This window comes from Anguilla rostrata, chromosome 4, assembly GCF_018555375.3.
Source record: "Anguilla rostrata isolate EN2019 chromosome 4, ASM1855537v3, whole genome shotgun sequence".
Lineage (NCBI taxonomy): Eukaryota > Metazoa > Chordata > Actinopteri > Anguilliformes > Anguillidae > Anguilla > Anguilla rostrata.
The window spans coordinates 39,134,056-39,154,909 of NC_057936.1; the positions used below are offsets into that span (position 1 = coordinate 39,134,056).

The following is a 20,854-nucleotide window of genomic DNA, read 5'->3' on the forward strand; positions in this document are numbered from 1 at the left end:
CCAGTTGATCAGATTCCTTTAATTTGGTGGACAACCGTTGCATAGCTACGGTGGAAATGCATGAGCATTTTAATGTTTTTGTTTACTTCAGGTAATGTTCCAAATGGTGATGTTTCCAGAAGGTTTACTGATGGTGAATTTTAACCAATCAGTCTTGGAACGTTACCTTCCTTTGACTTTGAGCCCTTCTTGCATCCTCTTGTGGAATCATCTGACAGGAAGTACCTAAAGGTATACTTAATACTTTATGGCAATGCAATAATTATGCAAATATTTTAATAAATATTATATAATAATATCTGTTTTCTGGAATGCAACATTTGAATTAGACTATTTAGCCTTGATTACGGCCTGAAACCACCCACTCTGGTTCTCCATAAGTGCGACTATAAACGTCATTTATCTACCATACCACTGACCAGTTCACTGACCAGTGCACATGCTTACATGAGAACATGATCCACCAATAGCCAGATCACACATTGGAATCCAGAGCAATGGACACATCCCCTGGAACTTGAGCATGCACCTGGAAGCCCTTGTGTATTCACACTCTCTTTCCAATGCAAGAACCTAGGCCAATGACATTACAGCCATGCCCCCAGCTGGCACTGATGCTGTTTCCATGACAACTCCCTCTTTTGAACTGCTCCGTCTGCCCTTCCTCTCCAGAACCCATATTTCCACATGACAATTAATGCACCTCTGTGTATTAATAGTGTCTCTTAAACTCTAACCGATGGCCTGGACAATGGCAGTCTGAGAAAACTCTGCCATTCTCATTGTAATGCATGCAAATTAAGGGCTGAGGGTCTACATCGGGGACAAATGCTTGCCTGGGAAGCTGTCCTTGGGGTACAAGCTGATCCAATGGGAATGAGACAATGAACAACTGTTGTCCAGCTAAGTACAAATGAGTACTAGCTAAGTACTCTAGTATAGCCTGCAGTGGCCTGCGGTGTTATGATACATTTGTAGCTGTACATCTGTAGGATGTATAAGTCTTCCTGGCAGTCGTATAGATGCATTTTTCCATTCTTATGATACACTGTTTGTAGATGTCTGAATGGTTTTCCTGTTTAAATCAAGTCAGCCAGCAAAACAGCTGCCCTCAGTGCAGGCTATTCAGTCAGTAATGTTCTGCTTTTTAGAGCATCAATAACAAAGTGACGAATTAAGATTCTTAAATCACACACAACGGAACAATAAACACACCTAATGAAATATAATGGCAGCAGGTGACGGTCTCCATATTAATGTTATTGCTTGTTTGTCCTGAGTCCATGTTGACTCAGATATTCACACTTAAAAACAAGCATCCCATACACAAGAGACTTAGTGAATTCCATAAAGCAAACAGATGAAAAAATCAGCAGAAATAAGTGTCTTTTAACCTTGAGGAGAGCCAGTGATGCGCTCTGTATGGTAATATGGTTTAATGGTGCTTCGCGCTGATCAGCTCCCCCCAGTGGTCTTGGATAGTGAAGATCTTTGAATCAATTTACAGGATAGCATTACTCTGGCAATAATTTGCATCATATTTTGCAGGTAGGCCTACAGACTGCACTGTTTTTGAAAGATGTGGATTTTCCATAATAGCTCTCTGAGGGACTTTAATCCAGAGATCTGTCGAATTTCTAGCATCATAATTTACAGATAAACTTCTTTTAAAATTTGATTTCTGGTCCCGCTGAACTACTTTTTGAAATACTTTTCTCATGCCATGCTACTGTGAAGACAGAGCCCAGCCTCACAATTGTCATCACTTATTTCATTAATCCTAGTTTAAAGAAGAAAATTATTCAGGAAGTGTGTCGGCAAATGGCAACGCAGTCTGGCAGCTCCCGCAGATGCTCTGCATTAGCATATTCACACGGACTGTCCTGGCGCCCGGCCGCTAGCAGCTCCCCGGAGCTCAGTGTGAAAATGCTCATCTATGACTCGGCAAAGCGAGTTTGTGCCAGTCCCACTACATAAACAGCGCCGCAAGAAAGGAGGTTTCCGCCAGACTTAATGTTATCACTGAAACTGCTGCACACACCTGCCTCGAGGAAAGCTGTAAAGAAATGCATAACCAGCCGAGGGACGGGAAGCTTTTGTGTATTAACGGTCATAATAAACAGCCTGATTGAATTTTCCTTAAATTTTCCACAACTGGTCGCAAAATGCATTTGCATCTGCAGCGACAAGCACAGCGCTGTGTGTTATGAAAGGCCACTTGGGTTTAAGATGGAATTAAAAAATTGCGAGGATAACGCAATCTATCATTAAACCAAACATAACACACTCACAAGTATAGGCTTTCAGTCTACCATCGCTTTCTCCTTAATCTTCAATGCCAGATTAAAAAACTGTGGCTCATTTAAAAAAATAAAAGAAAGAAAAGTTTTTTTGATTGTCTGCAGTTAAACCTTTAAACCTTTAATCTATTTATTTAACTAGGAAGTCCTTTGAGACTGAAAATCTCTAGTGCAAGGGAGGCCTGGCCTAGAAAGCAACTATGTAATACAGTTAAAACAAGATTGATAAGACATACACATTGTACAAATATGAATATGGATCTCCTTAAATTCAATCACTCATATTTAAGGACAAAGGTCCAATGCAGTGGCTGAACTTTGAATAAGCCCCCTTTCCCCATATGAGGCCACTGGTATTCACAGTCTAAACAAGTTTTATATGTTTGATAATTTCTGCGACAGCAGAAGAACTGAAAAACAATATCAAATATCCCTTTAGAAGTATTACTCAATACTTCAGTATTAAATAAGTATTATTTAAGGACACAAACCCAGTTTGATTGAGTGCACCTCCTTCTCCCATATCAGGACATAGGTATTAGTACAAGGCTCAGTCCATGATGTTGCAGAAGAAAGCCAGTTAGCATGTTCTCCAGCCATTGATTAGGACAGTTCTTTAACGGCTAAATGCAGAGAGTGGATGGGAAACTCCACTGTGTCTTCAGCTGCTTAGGGGAACACTGGAGGTGGTGGACATAATTAAAGATGTAGCCTTGAGACACGAGCTTGAGGCAAATTAAGTGTAATAATAAGTAGATTTGAGCCTCATGAAGATTAGAGACGAGTTATAAATAATCGGGGACCATCTTAAGAGCCGAGCCCTACTGGCAACAGTGTGATATGCACACACAACTAAGTTAGCCTGTGGAGCAGGAAGAGAAAGGGGCCAAGCCTGCCATTAATGGACACACTCTCTCTCAATAAAGAAAAGGTTCATTCAAAGCAATCCATAAGCCTTTAGTTCAGATAACCACTGCATGCTGTGCCCTTAATTTCAAGGCAAATTAAAGCATGTGTTAATATTAACGAAATGGACTACCAACTGAGATTCAAAGTATGTCTACGTGAAACTCAAGAGACTGATTAAATTGAAGAGGCGAAATTTAAGAATTGATTTTGGTACACCCTCTTGGTCATTTTAGTGTAAAAATGGTCAAAAAATTAAAAACACTGTAGCACCCAGCCCCACAGCATGACTCACATTTGGCTCTGGTTTCATCCAGGGATGGGACGGTTTCAGTTGGCAGAGAGAAGTACATGAAGTATCTTCCTCTAATTTATGTCTGTGCGAGGCCGCCTTGCAAGCTATGGTGTCATGGGAAGCCACAGCTGACATCTCTTACTTCGAAGAAGACCATGTACTTATCTGTACTCTTCCCAATTGCTAATGAATTGTTGCAGTGTGAGCAAGATTGGGCATTCCAAAATTGTGAAGAAATGTAAAATATATTCCAGTATTTTTAAATACAGGAATAAATGGAATCTCATACCTGCACACTTACCACCCTCCCCAGGAGCATGACAAAATATTTCTGTTTGAAGGTTAGAAAGTATAGTCTTCCACCTCGACAAAATCCCAGATATCCTCTTCACCATTGCAGTTTGACTACAGTGTTTGGCTGTCTCCACTAGCTTCTGCCATTCCTTGGCAGGTGCCCGCCTAGTCTCACTTTAATGAGCTAATTTTCTGGCACTAAATGGGCTGTCCTCTGGGATGCCTGATGATAACCTCAGGTAACACCTTGAAGACTCCTGGTAATTTTAGGTGCTGACAAGATAGCCTGTAACTAAACACTGAAGCTAACGTGTCACTGTCACAAGGAACCTCACTTGTTTAATTCCAATTTGCATGGGTCACATGATCTCCACAGGCCAGGGCCAGAACAAGATGGTGTGTTATGCTTGGCCTATGAAACTGTAGGGTCAGTTTTAGGTCATGGATATTTGTGTTTAATTAGAGTGGACCTGTACTCATTAAAACACAAAATATTTTATCTATCAATCATGAAATGTTATGGAGAAAACCACCTCACCTTATTATTTCCTGAAGAATATGCAGAAATCTCAGACATCCACAAAGTGAAAAGCGATACAGCCCTTTAAATAAAACCATTTTATATAATTGTAACAAGTTTGACTTTGACCCAGACAGTCAATAATCAGCAAACCCCTTTAATAAAACAGTAAATATGCCATGCGTTACTTAAACTATGTCAGCACCTTGTAGAATGTGTGAATTTTGATTGTAAATGGAAGAGCATGTGCATAACACACACAGACACACACACACATGCCACACACTCACACACAAACAAAACTACAACAGTTGACTGCCCAGGTTCCAGTTTCCTCTTTGAGCATGTACTGTACATGTATAGTCACAAATCTCACTCTCCATTTGCCTAGACAGCAGCCTTTGAAGTGAACCCTCCTGGGGTCTGTCCACCGAGCATGCTTGTGCTTTGAACCTAATTGTGCCATTAATTAGGACCACAGCACAAAATGCTTGTGATGTGGAATGTGAAAGCAATTCAAATATTATATTTATGCTCATGGACGTACAGTAGATCCTAGGGGAGACAGGGAGGACACAAACCCCCCCCCCCCCAAACTTTAAGAAGACATTAAAATGGTCTTGCCAATATTATCCCATTGTATTGAGCGGTACTGTTACCACTGTGACCAAAAAATCCTACAGAAAATTTCTTGTTTGTTGTCCCCCAAAAGTTGAAATGAGATTTACATCCATTTTTGCTTGCTCATTGCTCTTTGTTTTCAGCATCATTTGCATTGTGCACTGGCCATTCAGCGGTGCCCCATTGTGGTTAATGAGGTTGAATGACACCCTCAATCATCATCAACTGTACTGTAAATGATAATGAAAACCCCAAAACTCTCTGGATGGAATTCAGTGGCTGGATTCTTGTTTGGTCTCAGAAACCCTGAACGGAACTTCTGTTGAATCTCTCCACTTACAACTTTAAAGTTCATGTTATAGTACACAGCAAAATACATAACACCCAGAAAGTCAATTTTATTTATTTATTTTTATTGAACTAGGGCAGTGTTACAATTCTGTGAAAAAGTTTGAATGGGTGTAGGTGTGTGGGTGGGTATTGTTTTTTTGTGTGTGTTTTGTCTGTGTGTGCATGTGTGTGTATGTATATAATATGTGTATGTGTAGTGAGTGTTGTGTTTTTGTGTGTGTGTGCATGCGTGGGTGGGTGTGCACACACACATACGAGTGTGGAGGTTTAATTAAAAGTTCAGTGAAATTTTTTATGATCCCATTTCCTTTTTATAGCTCACCTGTGCCAGAGGGCAGCTGAGATTTAGGGTGGCGATGCCATGTAGGGGGGGCTCTTTGATTTTGTAGCAGTGGGGAGCTGTAATTCCTTCAGTGTGCCATTTAAGAAGCCTTCTTATTTATCTGAGGGAGAGGCATCTCAATCCAGACTTCACGAGGGCCTGATTTCACGAAAAGAAAGGAGGACTCAAACCTCAACGGTTACTGTTACGAAAAGGGAGAACTTGCGGTGGTCAAAAAGTCAAACTGTGATAGAAGCAAAGGAAATGTCCCTATAGGGGAAAAGCCTCTGTGTGTGTCAGTCCGTTTCAGAGATTCACCCTGCTCACAGACTTTTCCTTTGGTCCCATCCCTCCTAATAACATTCTGTTCCTCCTGCAAGGTGGTGTTTGTGAATAATGTGTTTCCCAGTCATGGCTGAACAGGAGACAGGCCTTCTGTACTCTACTCTTCCATGTAGAGGAGACTACTTCTTTGGAAACAGGTTATTAGGGTACTTTATGCACTAGGGTGCCAGCTGTGTATTAGGAACATAAAGATCATTGAATTGTGGCTATGAAGAGCAAGGTCACTGATTTACAGTGCATACTGGCTCCACCCATTACAGGCACCACAAACCTTCATAGACTCTCCTGTCATTACTATGAGAGTAGTATCCTCTTTATGGACCAGTTTTAGCCTTAAACTGCGTTCAATGTTTAGTTTGACCAACAAGTAACTTTTAAACAAATAAAATGTCTTTAACTCCCTATTAGGCAAGGGTGTGTGTTATTACCCTTAGGCACTAGTGTAAAGATGTCATTTTACAGTACAGTTCAGTTAAACATCTTAAAAAAAAAAAAAGCTTACAGGCTTTACATACACTAGATTCATGCAGCTGGAAATTTATTGAAGCAATTTGGGTTAAATACTTCTGATCAAGGGTTCAGCCACTGTGCCCCACTTGGGATATTTGAACCTGCAACCTTCTCTCCTACAAGCCCAAGTTCCGTAATCATCCTGCACTGCGCAGCGCAGTTTTCCTGCACTGCGGGTGCAGGCGGGCCAGTGAGGTCAGCGACGCGCGGTCTAGAACAACGCCCCGCTCCAGGAACAATGAGATCTCTGCTCCAGCGCAGCTCCAGAGTTAATGGCGCTGAGCAGCGGCAGTCCGGGGCTCGCCGTGATCAGCTGTAGCGTGGCGCGGGGCCAGCGGCTCGGGGCGACGAAGCAGAGCGAACTGCGGGCCCGTCGACGGGCGCGCCGCATGGATTACAGTGCTAAATAGAGATTAATTGAATGGCTTTTGCGCGGCGGCGTGTGCGAGTCGTCGTTGGAGACAGATTATCGCCGAGCGAACAGATGGTTGTACAAGGGGAAGGAAAGTACAGGGTCTGTGCTGTTGGAAGGAGTGTGCTGGGTGGAGGGAGGGGGGGGTGTGTAGGGGCATTTGAGACAGTGTTGAACATGGGGGGCTAGTGATGAGGGAGGCTAAAATTTTGGTGGAGGGGAGGGGGGGTTGGCAGGGGGCTGTGGGTGTTGGTGGGTGGAGGATATCAAAGCACAGTAATGTGTTCAGTGGAAGAGGGCCAGTTAAGCTAGGTGAAGAAGAGGAGAGGGGAAGGGTGTCTATCACTTTTGTCATAATGACTGATATTATCAGCTTCAATATCATCATCATCCACATCAACATGATCAACATCACTGGCATCACCTTCATCATATTCATCTTCATCATCTTCGTCATTGATATGGCATAATCACCATCGTCACCGTCATTGCAATTTTCACTGTCATCTTCTTCATTTATCTTCTTCATCATCTTTGTGCATGCCATTTCATTATGAATTTGGCACGTCTTCAACGTCTCTACTCAAAACTTAATTTGTCACTGTTTTCTGAATGTCACTGCATGAGTGAGACAAAATGATTTGAGTGCCAGACAGACAGACAGACAGACAGAGGGAGTAGCACGTACACAGGAAGTATGTCTAGCAAGAAAGAGGTTGTGAGGTTTGACAAGACAGGGGGTCTGCCTGTGGGCATGTGGAGAATGAGTTGGATGCAGTGTCCTGCAGAATCTAAAAAAGCATGTGTAGGATATGGAATCCTGAGGCAAACAAAAAGGAGATGGATGGAGGGAGGGAGGGAGGGAGGGAGTGATGCAGTGCAACATACCCTGGCCATGGAGGGAGAGGGGAACAGAGAGAGGGGCCAGGGGATGTGTAGGGGGGCAGAAGATGGCATACCCCAGAGCTTTGGGGTATCATGACCTTGGGAGAGGCATATGTGAAATGTAATAAGGATTCCAGGAAGGGTCTCAGGTCACACAACCAAATCTGGCTGAACCAATGGTCCTTGTTTTCATTTATTTATTCAACATTTATAACCTACATTTCAAAGAACATGTATGCTCTGGTATATATAGATGTGAATAAATAACAATGGTTGGCCTATTTTGACAGTGGTAGGAGAGCAAGTTGTGGGATATGGGGTGGATGTGGCATGCAAGAGATGATAACTGATCAGAAATATTTAAAGGGGCATGTATTACGGGGTGATGTAACATCTAAACAATTACGTGGGTGTTGTTTAGATGACTAATATTCTGAAACTAAAAGAACCAAATAGAAGCTAAGGCCACTTATCACTGATTGAAGTGGAAAGACATCAGATTTAACATTATGGCAATGCATTGGCGAAAAGCAAGAGCACAGAGAAGCATTTCGGTGCCAACCAGAGGGGTAATCTCATATCTTGTATCCAATGCACCGTTGCTTCTTTGCAAAGAGGTAATTTGTCGTACTGGTGTACCCTCTACTATTCTGAAGCCCGTTCGCTTCCGTATCAAAGGGCCATCCAAAACTTTGTTTTGCTCTCGCGTGCAGACTTGGCGCATCCGCCACCGTGACTGGACTTGTGTTATTTCCCGTTTCCAGTCGCATTATTTGTTATTTGGAAGGACGCGGGCGCTGCATGCCAATGCGGAATCCATATTCAGATGGCCGCTCTGTCGCATTTGCTCAGTGCTCATGCCCGCGGGGGGGAACCAGCGGGGTTTAAACATGAGAGGGGATGGGGGAGGCAGTGCCCATGGGATTTTATCTTAAAGGGCAAAGCTTTTTACCAGGGAAAGGGAAAAACACAAAAACGCACGGTAAATCGTCCAGTGCTAATTCAGCTCTAACAGAGTGCGCACGAGTCCAATGGGGACCACAAGTACTCTGCAAGAGTTGATTAAACACTGAACGTTTTACTGAGTCTTCCCACTCTCCCGAGAGGGACAGGTGACAGGACGCATGCCGAATGTCGCTGTGAGCCCCTGTGTGAACCACAACGTGCTGCCCCCTGTTGGATGTCAATCCTGGGGGCAAGAGAAAATGTGTGCTTTTCAACATCACCATAAATATCAAGTAATGGTAGCACGCATTTTTGATTTGGGAGGGGATGCTAACTTTATGCAGACCTGGGGATTACACTTGGAAAGCTCTCTGAGAAAATGTGGATAACAAACACTCAGTGTGATTCTGGACTGTGCAATACTCGGCTGCTTATGATTTTTGAGCTGTCCAGTGTTCTCTTTCTTTTTAATGATGTTCCAAACAGTTGATGTTCCAGTTTAATGATGTTCCAAAGGTTTGGCTGGTCTTTGACGGTGTTTTCTTATTTCTCAGTCTTATAATGGCTTCCTTGACTTTTATTGGCACAACTCTGTTCCTCATGCTGGCAAATGCCAAAAAGACTCCAAAGGCAATTAAAAGGCTATAATCAAAACTAGAAACTGAAAGCTCTCTTATACCTGACCTAAGGAAGCAACTGAACACACCTGACTAATCAGAACCGCCTGTGAAGCCATTTGTCTCAAATATTATGGTGTCCTGAATTGAGGGGTCTATATATAAAAAGTGCTGTCACGTTCCTATATTTTCCTTGCTTCTGGCTCGCACACGTGGGCAGAGCATCACTTTCGGGTCGTTGGTGGAAGCTCGGGCCACCCGGCAACGCAGTGTCATCATCACATGTGTCATCGGACACTGACCTGGAGATGGGCTGCCCACAGCAAATGACCACAGCAACCAGAAATCTTTCCAGAAGGAAGACAGTGTGTGTGTGGTTGATAGCATGTCCTACTGATGCCTATTAAGCTTTCTCATTTTATTCATGGACTAAGGTTGATCCTGATTGTTACACTGTTTTAGTCGCTCTGGATAAGCGTCAGCTAGCCAAATGTAGTATGTATGTACTGTCAGCCCTATATGTCTCCGTAGCTCGACGACGCGTGACGGCGACGTGGTCGTGCACAACGTCGAGACGAAGGAAAAGAGGGTTTTGGTGGACCAGAAAAAGTTTGTAAGTTCTTTTACCTTAGATTCATGTATGGGAATAAATAATTGGGAATATGCTAAATAAAAATATGTTGTATAAAAAAAGCAATAGTAAAAAGTTGTTTTGCAATTCAATTTAGAAAGCAAGTGAATATGTATAATCTGTTCACAGCATTATCGCATGCATTAGAGTTCTGGCATGCCATCAGTTTACATCTGTGGCAAACACGCCTGCCACAGGCCACCGAAGTGGCTTTCCAAGGGGCCTTCCAGCACAGAGACACAGGGAGAAGATGTTCAAATAGTCCACATTTATTTACAAGGTTTGGCAAGATGGTACAGCCAAATGAGCAGATGTAAAACACTGTCATGACAGAGAGGCTCCCTTGTGTGGGTGGGGATGGCAGATTTAACCTGTGCGCACTGATTACCTCACTACGCACAGGTGCAGCCACCCCTGTTCCTGGGCCCAATTAGCCTGGCCAATTATCTAATTCATAACCAATTATCTAACTAGCCAGGTCTAATTAGCTTGACCCAGGGCAGGTGTGGCTGCTTAAACCAGCCATCCCCACACCACAACATCCAATGAGATCCAACTGGCGTTATTTGGTACGATTCATGGAATAACATTAAGGTTGGTCTTGCTGATGTTGACCAAAAGAAGCATGCAGGAAAAAAGATTGAATGTAATACCTGATTATTTCACTGTTTTCAGTGAAGGATAAAGGGTGCTGCGGTAAGCAGTTATTCTGTGGACACTTGTTAGCATTTTGCGCGGACTGCCCAGGGACCAGTGTGTAAAATGAGGCTGGAAGCGGCCGAGACGGCGACACACAACATTGTGTTTGTCTGAAATCTATGTATTGAGGCAAGATTAATGGTTTCATGTGTGCGTTTTGTAGGAAGCAATCTGTCAAACGCAGTCATTTAAGAACTGTATTAATGAAAATCTTATGCATGGTTAAAGGTGTCATCTCTCCCTCTCTCTCCCCTGTCTCTCTCTCTCTCTCTCCCCCCCCCCCTCTCTCTCTCCTCACTCCCTCCCAGGATATGTACAAAGCCAGCAAGTACGATGTGTCCCCCGACATGAAGCATGTGCTGCTCGCCTACAATGTTGTCCCAGTGAGAACCCTTCATTTATTTACTTTTTTTCTTTCAAATTGCCGCTGTGACAAGCAATATTTCATGTGGCTGTGTGGGCGACAACATGGGGCTGAGAGTAATCATGAGAGGGGTGGGGTGGTGGGGTGGGGGGGGGGGGGGTGAGGGGGGAGGGTCTGTTACACACGAGTGCCTGCGGTGATGGTAAAACTTTCCAGGGAACACAAAAACAAGGCCAACTTGCTGATACAGGGCAGTAGCGATGTTTACAGAGGGCTGACCATGGGGTCACCTCCCTAGACTGTACCATTGTGTGGGGAAATTTACGGTACCTCAGTAGCTCCAGGCTGGGCGAATTGGTTACAGAATATGACATTTTCAAACATGCCTCGAATGTTAGCGTCTGCTAAACCATGAGATATTTCTCAGATGATTGAGGCCAGATTTATCAGAAATGTTTTGTCACTTGCCTCAGAAAGGTGGGCTATCCTAACTTACAATTTGAACTTATTGTGGTTATGATGTCACCATCCTTGTTTCTTGGGTACACGGTCCCTTTGCCCTGAGCAAACATTTTAGAAGAGACCCAGGCACATCCTGCACGGTGAAGTGGCCTGAGCCCAGCTCCATTCAAAATGGCTCAACCCACCCCGAGAACCTGCTTGTACATCAGTCGCAGGGGTTCTCATGGGAATTGGAGTTTTGGTCTGTTTTGAGGCCCATGCTCCAGCCTCAGGCTCTGGACATTGCTGTGGGAAGTTGCACTTTTGAAGCTCACCGCTGTACAGGGTGCTCTGTTCTGCACCTGTAACCCCCACCTGTCTCCGTTCAGAAAGCACAGCACATTTCCAAGTTATTCTGCAGCGTGTTAAAAAATAAAATGTACGCCAGCGAGTCCGGTGTCCGCTGAGACGCTGCGATGCCCGGGAAGGTTCTGACTCTCAAAGGGCCGTAGCTGGAGGGGTACGGGTGGGGGGTGGGGGGTGGGGGGAGGGGGGCGACAACTCCGCCCGTCTGTTTGTCCCATGCGTCGCTGGATAAGCCCCTAAACGGGACCGTGACTGGCACGGATAATCCCCACAGCAGACAGGAGGATCCTGGTCACAGCTGACATTTGAATAAATAAAATGGTAAAACAGCGTTCAAAAAAATGGCTTTGGGGCGTGGAGGTGTGTTGGAAGCGTTGGAAGTGCTGCTCAGCCATGATTGATGACATCACTCCTACCAGCTGTTGTCATCTGAGGGGTGGGTGTGGGCGATGAAGGAGGCAGAGGGTACAACCACAGGACTGCAAATATGCCGGTTTAAACCTGCCTCCTCTTTCTGCCTATTGTGTAACCTGAGTAGGCATATGAATGACAGCAGTATAATATTTCTGTCACTGAAAAACAAACTCTAATCATGCCAGCTTGACTAAAATATACCCTTCATATAGCTCTCACATTATGAAATGTTATGGAACATTTTACATTAAAATGGCACAGAGCTATGCTGACATCCCTGCTGTTCTCATTTAAAAGATGTCCAGTAAGAAATGAATGTTTTTATTTTATGAAATTGTGACATGATAGAAGTTTAGCTTAGTGCTGCAAAATGGTCATTTGTTGAATCACCGTAAACAGAAGAGCTGCTCATTCATGTCCATTTGGGAGGCCAGCGGTAAATATACCCGGTGGTTTTCATTGTAAGGCAGTTATTAACGTGAACACGTTTCTTCTGCTTACAGGTCTATCAGCACTCTTTCACGGCGTCTTACATCATCTGTAGCCTGGAGACTCCGTAAGTAGTTGTCATTTTGAGAAGACTGTATTTTTTTTGTGTGTTTCTAGGTATTTGTAAATTATGCTTCGATTAAACGAATAAAACTGAGCCGCAGCGGCACATTTTAGTATTTGTGTTTTTACAGTTTATGACTTTATCGTTACATTTCTTTCACTCACTATTTCAGCTCATTATGTTGTTATCGTAAAAAGCTGCGAAGTGCTTATTGATTTATGTGTGGATGAATGAAGCCAAGCTTTTGCACTGCCAGGGCTGTCTTGCTCTGCTGCCATCTAGTGGATTTGTTTAGCATTATGGTTGGAAGCACATGGTTATGACCTTACTTTATTCACACGAAGAAAGCACATTTCACCCACTTTGTGGGGTCTCTCTCATCCTGTTCTGTGTGGTCACTTAAATTTGAACAATGAACAGAGGACTGCAGGTTAACATTACAGGTGGGGAACTTCTGGTTTACCCTTCAGCAGAATGCACAGCAAAGTATTCATGTGACAAACTTGAAAGCAAATACCTTTTGTCCCTCCTGGATCTATTTCAACTGACAGCCAAATTTTTGTAGTGTGTATTTGAATAAATGGATTCACTTATGGATCATAGGCTACTTGTGTAGTAAAAAAGACTGAACATCGCTGAATAAATCACGATCATTCCATGTTCGGTCATCATCACTTCTCTGAAGTGTAAATCTATGATGTGATGGGATACGGTGCCAGCGGAGGGAGAGTAAAAAAATCCCTTTGTGTAAGATGGCCTTGTGTTCAGCTCAGCTTTATGTGTGTAAAAAAAGTCTCCTGTGTGTAACATGGCCTTGTGTTCAGCTCAGCTTTATGTGTGTAAAAAAGTCTCCTGTGTGTAACATGGCCTTGTGTTCAGCTCAGCTTTATGTGTGTAAAAAAAGTCTCCTGTATGTAAGATGGCCTTGTGTTCAGCTCAGCTTTATGTGTGTAAAAAAGTCTCCTGTGTGTAAGATGGCCTTGTGTGCACACTGCTGTCTGTAGGGAGACCTGGAATCTGAATCCACCAGAAGTGCGGAACGTTCAGCTGCAGTACGCCGGGTGGGGACCAAAGGGCCAGCAGCTGGTAAGGGCCAATTTCTCATTTCTGTCCTAAACAAGTCTCACTTTAGACTCCTAAAGCGTGATCACTCTTGTTCTGTATCACCACTGCTGTATGCTAACTAGAGACCCTATGGCTCTTTTAAGAACCTTGCAGTGCTCAAGACCAGGCTTGTGACATCGGTAGTTACTCTTTAGACCAGGGGTATCAATCTCCTGGAGGGCCTCAACCTCAGGTTTTTCTGGTTTCTTTTCAATAAGTTGCCAGCTTAGGTCTTTGAAACAAGGTCTGGGGACTCTGGGAATTGCTAATCAGCAATTTCAATTAATTATTTACGTACTGAAACACTGAAAAAGGCTAAAGAACTGATATCCCCAGTCTAGACCTTTGGCAAAATCATGAGCCCAGATGGGCAGAATGGCCTGTTCTCATAATCAGTTATAATTCTGTTTTTGAACTGAAATGCTTGTTGGAAATTAAGACACACTGCATGTCCCACTATACCATTATGCTGCACCATAAAGACTATTACTGAGGCACTTACTAATAACCAGGCACTAATCTCCCTGCCATTCTCACAAAAATGCCCATCTACGGTGAGTTACATGTTTGGGACAAAGAGTTTTTTTCTTATTGTGGTTCTGTAATCAAACAATTCACAAGTGGTTATAGTTCAGATTATCACCTTTTGTATAATAGTATTTCTACAATATATACGTTGGTTTCACCCTGTAGAAATTACAGCACTTTGTCTTGCTGTAGGATGAATGAGATTGGAAGTATGCTTGAACTTGATCAATGAAGACAAGTGAACTAGTATCTGTGGCAGCCATACATGCCCAAACCATAGCACCCCGGCCATCATGTTTCATTGATTAGGGAGGTGCTTCAGATCTCAGGCAATTCCTTTTGGCCTCCACATTTTGCTCTTGCTATCACTCTGATACAAGTCTTGTCCACAAATCTGTCCACAAGACTTTTGTTCATAACTCTGCAGGCTCCGTTAGGTACTTTTTAGCAAACTGTATCCTAGCCATCCTGTTTCTGTTCCTAAAGTCGCCTGTGTACAGTAGTAACCGACGCATCCACACCTGCCTCCTGAAGATGCCTCTGATCTGATGGACAGGTGTTTGGGGTTATTTCTTCTTTATGGTGACATTTTTTTGGTCATCAACTGTAGATGTCTTCCTTGGCTTACCAGGCCCTTTAAGATTACTGACCGTGCCAGTGATCTCTTTCTTCTTAATGATCTTCCAAATAGCTGATTTTGGTAAGCCTAAGGTTTGGCCTATGTCTCTGACAGTTTTTTTATTTCTCAGATGAGCAAATTCTGTTATCTTGTAACTGAGAAACTGGATTTAAACGATGCTTTGACAATACTGCATCATCAAAGCATGGGGCAATTTTTATACAATCAAATGGTATATGACACTTTTATAAAGAATTTGTCGTGATACACTTCATCATGTCCCCTGGCCCAAATAATAATAATTAAGGGTGTCTTCAGTTGTCAGTCATAGCAGGACATTTTTGTTTAGCAGTTTATCAGTTTTTATCAAATTATGTAGGATAAGCCAGCACTCAGTCCCAGCACAGCATAGCACAGTTAGCAACGTAGGCCAGCACTCAGCTCCAGAACCAAATTGCACAGTTAGCAGCATAAGCCAGCACTCAGCTCCAGCACAGCATAGCACAGTTAGCAGCATAAGCCAGCACTCAGCTCCAACGCAGCATAGCACAGTTAGCAGCATAAGCCAGCACTCAGCTCCAGCACAGCATAGCACAGTTAGCAGCATAAGCCAGCACTCAGCTCCAGCAGAGCATAGCACAGTTAGCAACATAGGCCAGCACTCAGCTGCAGAACATAATTGCATAGTCAGCAGCATAAGCCAGCACTCAGCTCCAGCACAGCATAGCACAGTTAGCAGCATAAGCCAGCACTCAGCTCCAGCACAGCATAGCACAGTTAGCAGCATAAGCCAGAACTCAGCTCCAGCACAGCATAGCACAGTTAGCAGCATAGGCCAGCACTCAGCTGCAGCACATAATTGCATAGTCAGCAGCATAAGCCAGCACTCAGCTCCAGCACAGCATAGCACAGTTAGCAGCATAAGCCAGCACTCAGCTCCAGCACAGCATAGCACAGTTAGCAGCATAAGCCAGCACTCAGCTCCAGCACAGCATAGCACAGTTAGCAACATAGGCCAGCATTCAGCTCCAGCACAGCATTGCACAGTTAGCAGCATAAGCCAGCACTCAGCTCCAGCACAGCATAGCACAGTTAGCAACATAGGCCAGCACTCAGCTCCAACGCAGCATAGCACAGTTAGCAGCATAGGCCAGCACTCAGCTCCACAGCATAGCACAATCACAGCAGTGGTGTGCTGATATGCCACATAAGACAGACTGTAAGTAATCACACCAGAGTGGCTGAAGTAATTAATTGTGGGTAATCTAACTGCTGGATTAATTAGACTTCTGACTGAATTGATACCAGACACAATTTCTTTCCATTAGTCATGAAGTAACCCACCTTGCGGCCACTGCTTGCTGTTCGCAGGACTGAGCCAAGTCAGTCTATCTGTGTAGCCGGCTTATTTTGGCAAAAACCCTCCAGAGATTACTAAAGGCAAACATGTCAAGGAAAGAAATGCTCGCAAGGTTCTTTTTTCAGCCATACTCACACACGTTTATACCTGACATGCACACATGTAAGCATATACATTATGCAGACATGTGCACATGCACACCTGGCTGAATTTCGGTGGCAAGGATGGCACACACACCTGGGTATGAGTATAATTGCTCATTTGGTCACATGCAAAATATAATATCCCTACTCTACCCAGTTTGGTAGTTTTGTGGTTTGCAATAAACCTGTTTCTGTCAACATGAGTTGGTTAGCTAAGTAGGGATGTGTCAATGCAAACATCTGGCGCTGTGCAAATTCTGTTTCATAATGTGACTGGGTTTTTATCCTGATAAAATAAGGCCCCAAAGCAGGTGCAATGTGCTATATTTTTTGCTATAGCATTAAACATATGCACAGACAAGCTATCACACAAGACAGTTTTTTGGATATTATACCATTTTGTACAACATGTCAGATTGTCAAGATATGTTTGTTGAATAAATGTAGTTATGTACAGTTGGTCCTCTTGGGAATTAAGGTTTTTTCATTCTGAAACATTTTGCCTCTGTTCTGTTTTATATGTTTATATGCATCTATTTATTTGTATTTTTTATGTTGCACACTTCTCCATGTCACTGTATAATTCTCCACAATAATGAGCGGATCAAATGAGATCACGATTGTACAGTAGCTTGTTTGATTATTGGTTCATTTACACTACAGACTATGGCTACAAAATGAGAGTAGCTTACAAATTGGGTAGCAGTAATGAGAGTAACAATTTCAAAGATATGGTTCATATTCTTAAATAGTCATTCTTTAAAGTAGGCTCAAAATCTTCAATTGCATTTAAAATAATTTAAACATTTATTCTCTGATTTTATATCTAAAATGTTCTACTGTACACATATATACAGTGGGCTCCAGAATTATTGGCACTCTTAATAAAAATAAAGAAAAAAGGCTGCATATAATAAATGACACAGATAATAATCTATATGTTATGTTCAAACATATTGGAAAACTATATACTTTTATTTCAATACATTTACTCTCATGCTTCAATGTTTTTTTTATTAAGTAATCGATTTTTTTCTAAAAACCATAGGTGCCATAATTATTGGCACCCCCCAACAATTATTGTAAGTAAAATCAAACAAAATGAAATTGGCGATACAATTTTACTTAATTTAGTTCATCTCAGTCTAAAGGAACTACATTGCATCATTCCATCACTTCCACTTTCACTAGAGAATAAAAATGAGGTAACAAGCATAAAAAATCCCTTTGTCATCCATCAGCATGGGAAAAGCCAAATAACTGTCAATTCAGAAGAGACCGATGGTAATTTACCGTCACAAGTTTGGTAATGGGTACAAAAAAGACATAAACGGTTAAATATACCACTTAAATGGTGTAAAACATGTGGAATGGTTGCAAATTTGCCAGGAAGAGGAAGCAAGTGCATGGGGTCCCCACGGACGGTGAGGAAGGTGGTGAGGGAGGCCATTAATAACCCAAGGATCACTGTTTAAGAATTGCAGAGATTGGTTTGTTTCTTGCGGTCAACAAGTCTAAAAAAAACATAAAATGGCATCTCCATACCAACAAACTCTTTGGAAGGGTGGCACGAAGACAGCCCTTACTGAGCACAATAAACAAAACCAAGAATCTGGAGCTTGCTAACCCTCATTGGAATTATGACTGGAAGAGAGTGCTATTGTCAGATGAGACCAAAATTGAACGTTTTGGCCATACACACCATCGACATGTTTGGCGGCAAAAGAGGAATGCATACAGGAGAAGCACCTCATACCTACGGTCAAATATGGAGGTGGGTCATTGATATTTTGGAGATGTTTTGCTGGCAGTGGTCCTGGGGCACTATTTTAAATCAATGGCACAATTAAATCAACAAAGTACCAGGAACTTCTGGCAGAAAATTTGATTGTCTCTGCTAAGAAGCTAGGACTTAGTGATAGGTAGATTGTCCAGCAGGACAATGACATCAAGCATACATCAAAATCTAAACAGAAATGCTTAAGTGAAATCAACATCCATGTTATCCAGTTGATTTCTCCAGACTGAAATTCCATCAAAAACCTGTGGTCTGAACTGAAGAGGGGAGAGGGTCCATAAGCGCAAACCCAAAGATATCAATGATTCTGAAAAGTTCTACATGGGACAATGGTCAAAAATCCCTCCAAATGTGTTCTCTAACCTTTTCACAAATTATAGGAAAAGACTCATGGCTGTCATCTTTGCCTGGGTTGTTTACAAAGTATTAAACCAGGGTGTGCCAATAATTGTGGAACTTGTTTTTGTGAAATATTTTTTTATTTAAAAAATGTAAGACTTTGGTTGATTCCAATGAATCATTAATCAAGCACACTAGTTTACACATGTTGGAAAATAAAGCTTATGTCAATAACTGTATTATTTTTTAGTTTAGCATTTCTTTTAGCATTTTTTGTGCATATTTACGGCAGCAAATGTTTCTATTGACTCCCTCATTGCACTGCCCACTCCATGTTGATGTAAATAGATTTATTGCAGGCCGCAAGGCTACAAAACTGGGTGGAAGTGAAAAATATTCAATTTGCACAGGGCCAAATTAGTAACCAAATTTTACTCAAGTTCAGGAAGTTTCGCTACCAGTATCTCCGAAATAGGGTCCTTTGTCTCTGTTTCTGTTTCCTCAATGATCTTCCACAATCTGTAGTGAAGTTATAATCAAAAGAAGGGAAACACACAGTGTCTTTGTCCACCATTTGGATTGGCTTTATTCTTTTTGTGGGTGGACTTTGTTAGAGAGGGAAGAAAGTATTCTTCTTCTTGTTGTCCACCACATTAACAAGCATTCCCGTTCACTGTATTACATGTAATAGAACAACTGGATTAATTGCCTGATATTCTGACATTCAGTGCTGATGTTTTGTTTCGTTAGTCATGAATGGCAGATGGTCCTGATTCCAGAAAGAAAGTCTTTACAACAGTAGATATGCGTGATGTTTTTTCTTCATTTGTATTAAGGTTGTAATGTAGTAATAATTGTCCCAAAGTAACAGACTCTGAGTTTACATTGAGATAAATTTCCAGGTAGATTCCTACAATTGCAGGACTTATCCAGTGGCTTGTAGTGCTTGTCATTTCTTGTGGAAACAGGGATATACTGAAAATATGCTTGGAAATGCTTCTGGTAGTCAAATATAATTACATTAAGGTAATCGTAGTAAACAAAAAATGACACATTCTACAAAAAATAAAAATCCTTGTTTTGATCTTTGTGTGTTTTACTATAAAACCTTTATTTAGAGAAGCAGATTAATGCTTTTAAAACTTCCTGTGCGTTGCGGTTTACATGTTCTTCAGGGTGTGAGCAGCAGTAGCTAGGCAGCCAATTAATGAGCGTAAGAAAGAAGCGGCTTAAACTTGCAGAAAAATGAAGTTGACTCTTGTACTTCAAGAAAAGTACTATTAACATAAGAGCAGTGTCACAGGCCGTAGGTTATTAATGATTCATGGCAAACTCTATATTCATCTGGAGTTATTCTGAACCCAGAACCCTTCTATGGACTCATTTTCAAGCATTGGTCAAGTCTGATACACTATAAAAATAAACTGAATGGAGTGAATCATTAGACTGTAGTGTATTGAACATCCCACCGCAATTGAATTAGCAAATCTGTTGAATTGAGTAGTTCTTGATCTTTCACTCCCGATTGCCATTCTATTAATTATTAATTACTTTTAATTAATGATTAATTAATGAACCATTGTAATCATGATATGATCAAGGGACTATTTGACATAAAAGCATCAGAGACTGTAAAACATAACTTTCATCAGACATTTAACCCGTGGGGTGTTTAAGACCAGGCCTGACACAGTACTGGATACTCTAAACCAGCAGCCTGAGAGACTGCGGGTTTGTGTTTTCCTTTCAATCAGCAGCCAGTTTAGACCATGTAAACAGTGTGTGTCAGAGTCCCTTTACCCAATCAATGACTAAATAAATATTAATGTGCCTGAATTGGGTCATTTGTGGTCCCAGGCACAAAATAAATTGCTTACAGTTTATTTATGTTATGTTCCAAATAGATTCATGTAATTTTTCAAATTTCAGATTTCAAAATGTGTGGTTCAGGTAATTACATTTATTTTTGGAACCATATATAACCCTAGTCAAAGGCACAATTTTTTGTTCTTATGTAGTTTTGTTAAATGGCACCTCAGAAAGTTTTCAGGTGTCTATGGGTACATATTATCAGGTGATACCTACCCTCAGATGGTGGCAAGAGACCTGTATTACATATTTTAGCAGACAGCCTGCAGCTCCCAATATCTGTGGGCTGATTACCTTGGTACC

General features: G+C 42.1%; 1 protein-coding gene across 1 annotated transcript in view; it reads left to right on the top strand.

Annotated features, from left to right (window-relative positions):
* The window catches only part of dpp6a (dipeptidyl-peptidase 6a), a 189,050-nt gene that overhangs the window by 118,989 nt on the left and 49,207 nt on the right, over window positions 1–20,854 (top strand). Inside the window, exons 4-7 of the mRNA XM_064332581.1 lie at window positions 9,837–9,936; window positions 10,962–11,036; window positions 12,742–12,794; window positions 13,796–13,877. Of these exons, the coding sequence (XP_064188651.1) occupies window positions 9,837–9,936; window positions 10,962–11,036; window positions 12,742–12,794; window positions 13,796–13,877 (310 nt within the window). The remainder of the gene's footprint in view (window positions 1–9,836; window positions 9,937–10,961; window positions 11,037–12,741; window positions 12,795–13,795; window positions 13,878–20,854) is intronic.